Source organism: Neomonachus schauinslandi, chromosome 3, assembly GCF_002201575.2.
Source record: "Neomonachus schauinslandi chromosome 3, ASM220157v2, whole genome shotgun sequence".
Lineage (NCBI taxonomy): Eukaryota > Metazoa > Chordata > Mammalia > Carnivora > Phocidae > Neomonachus > Neomonachus schauinslandi.
In genome coordinates this window covers 13,825,698-13,828,119 of record NC_058405.1, presented here as the reverse complement: position 1 = coordinate 13,828,119, position 2,422 = coordinate 13,825,698, and the positions used below count along the sequence as shown (strand labels likewise).

Sequence of the window (2,422 nt, the reverse complement as noted above, 5' to 3'; positions counted from 1 at the left end):
ATGGCTCAGAAGGCGGGTGGTGAAGACAGTGCCATCATCCAGAAAGGTCCATGTGCAGAGCCACTGCCTCCCCCCCCACCCCACCCCCACCTGCTTGGCACAGGTTCCCCCCATCATCCTCACTTAGGTCTAATGTTCTAGAAGCACCTGAAAGTCACAAAGCATTCCCATGGTACTCATTCTTCTGTTTCAACCATCTATTCCAACCTTATTCTAAAACTGATTCTTAAAATTATTTTTTGCTCCCTAAACACAAAGAACATAAGCTTCATGTAAATAGAATAATGGTAAAGCTGCGTTTTCACAGAAAAATGTTACCAGCTTATTCAGTGATTTTAAATTAGTTTATTAATTGTATCAACACTTTGACTAAGGTTTTAAATATCCAGAGTAGGCATTTTCTCAAATATTTATACTTAGTGATAATTAAGCACACACATAACTCAAAAACAGCCTTAGCTGTTACAATAAATAGATAACATATTTTCAAGAGAGTCACAAAAGAGAAAGGTATCTAAAGAGAATTGGTGTTTCCTGGGATAATTTTCCACAGAAATCAAAACACTTAGATTTTACTTAATACCCAATATATACATGACATTTCAAAGGACTTCTGTTCCCCCAAAAGAGGCCCCTCCTCCCTTTCCAGGGATGTGTTGGTAATTACTAACACAACTTGATAATTTTTCTCAATTCAGTAACAACTTCTAAAAATATCTACACCAATAAAGACATAATGCTTCCAATATCTTACGGGTATGTCAGTCATTCATCTGCATAGACATCTTTGAATTGTCTCAAGCGTATTGTATCAGTTGGCTTGAATCTAAACTGATGAAAGCCTAGTGAGAAACACAGTTTAATGATTTCAAAGCAAAGTTTGAAGAAAAAAAGTCTTAAGGACATGAAATGAAAACAAAGAGAATACTGAGAAAGAGACAAATAATGCCTTGCATAGTCTAAGGGTTCAATACGGACAGGCCCGAGTATGAAGGAGCATGAAACCAAGTGTGAGAAGAGTGTCTTTCTTCAGTCTTGGCACCTAACTTAACTGGGGCAAGTGGGTGAACTTTCGATTTTATAAAACTACTGAAACTCGTAGTTTTATTTATACAGAGTAAGTTGGTGAGACTAGATATCCTAGATTTTTCAAGATGTCCCTGATTTCCAATAGTTTCAATTCCACACGTGAATCCTCTACTGATAGGCGTGTATCCCATTCTTACAGTCGACCCTCAATAAGATCTCAATAAATGGGTTGCACAGAATTCCTGGTGGCCCTGTCCTGGCTTTGGCACATAATTACCTGAACATACAATATTTACTGAGAACCATTGAGGGAGCTATTCTGGACTTCTTAGAAGTTCAAGTCTGAGCAGGCTCTTCGTGGTTGACTAGCTGAAGTATGTCAAGGGTTGTTTGAGTAACTGATTTTTTTTGCTTGCTCTAGGTCCGCACTTGCGTTGCATCTCACCATGGAGCAGATGGCCTGCTGAAAGTTGTCACTGACCACCACGTACAGTAGTAGGTTACCAAAGGTGTTCAGGGCAGCCAAGGGTCTAGAAACGATGTAAGCTTCATGGATCTGGTTCTCAACAGAGCAGCTGATTGAAAGCAGGCGAGATTCGATCCGGATGACCCTCAAGATGTGGAAGGGTAAAAAACATATATAAAACACGAGGAGTAGCAAGATGGTTAGCCTTCTAGCTTTCTGCTTCAGGCAGCTGTGATTGTGAGGTCCTTGGGTTAGGGTGTAGATGATCGTCGTATAGCAAAGTGTCACTATCACCAGGGGAAGGCAGAAAGTAGTGGCCGTCAAAATTAGATTGTACCATTTGATGGTGGCGAGGTCATCCGAACTGGTGAGGTCAAGGCAGGTAGATCTGTTGGTCCCGGTGGTTGAGGTGATCAGGAAGGTCATAGGAACAACGGCCACCAGTGAAACGATCCACACCACAGCGCAGGCCACCACGGCCCATCGAGTTTTGTGAATGGAAAAGCAGCTCAGGGGGTGAATGATCACAAAGTACCGGAAGATGCTAAAGCAGGTGAGGAAGAGGATGCTGCTGTACAGATTGAAATGGAATCCGAAGCGGATAAACTTGCACATGAAAGCCCCAAAGATCCAGTTTTCGTCGCTGGCGTAGTAGTGAATCAGGAAAGGGAAGCTGGTCAGATAGAGCAGGTCTGTGCAAGCCAGGTTCAGCATGATGACGGTGCTGCCTTTCCAGGGCCGCATTTTGAAAATGTAAGTGGAAATTGCTACTGCATTCCCTGGAAAGCCCACCAGGAAGATGATGCTATAAATAACAGGGAGGTAGTGCCTCTTAAGTGGGATTTTTTCATCAGTGCAATTTCCGAATGACGCTGCATAATCGGGGAAGTCAGAGGCATTTGCAAAACTGTCTGGTGGCTCATTCAT

At 42.4% G+C, this 2,422-nt stretch overlaps 1 protein-coding gene across 1 annotated transcript; it reads right to left on the bottom strand.

Annotated features, from left to right (window-relative positions):
* Positions 1-1,408: 1,408 nt before the first annotated feature.
* Positions 1,409-2,422, bottom strand: OXGR1 (oxoglutarate receptor 1). Its single transcript, XM_021696035.1, has one exon. It carries the CDS (start codon positions 2,420-2,422, stop codon positions 1,409-1,411), a length of 1,014 nt encoding a protein of 337 aa, XP_021551710.1.

What these genes read in the sequence shown, in the direction of transcription:
- OXGR1 (XM_021696035.1), bottom strand. Translation starts at nt 2,422, where the DNA reads ATGAATGAGCCACCAGACAGTTTTGCAAATGCCTCTGACTTCCCCGAT.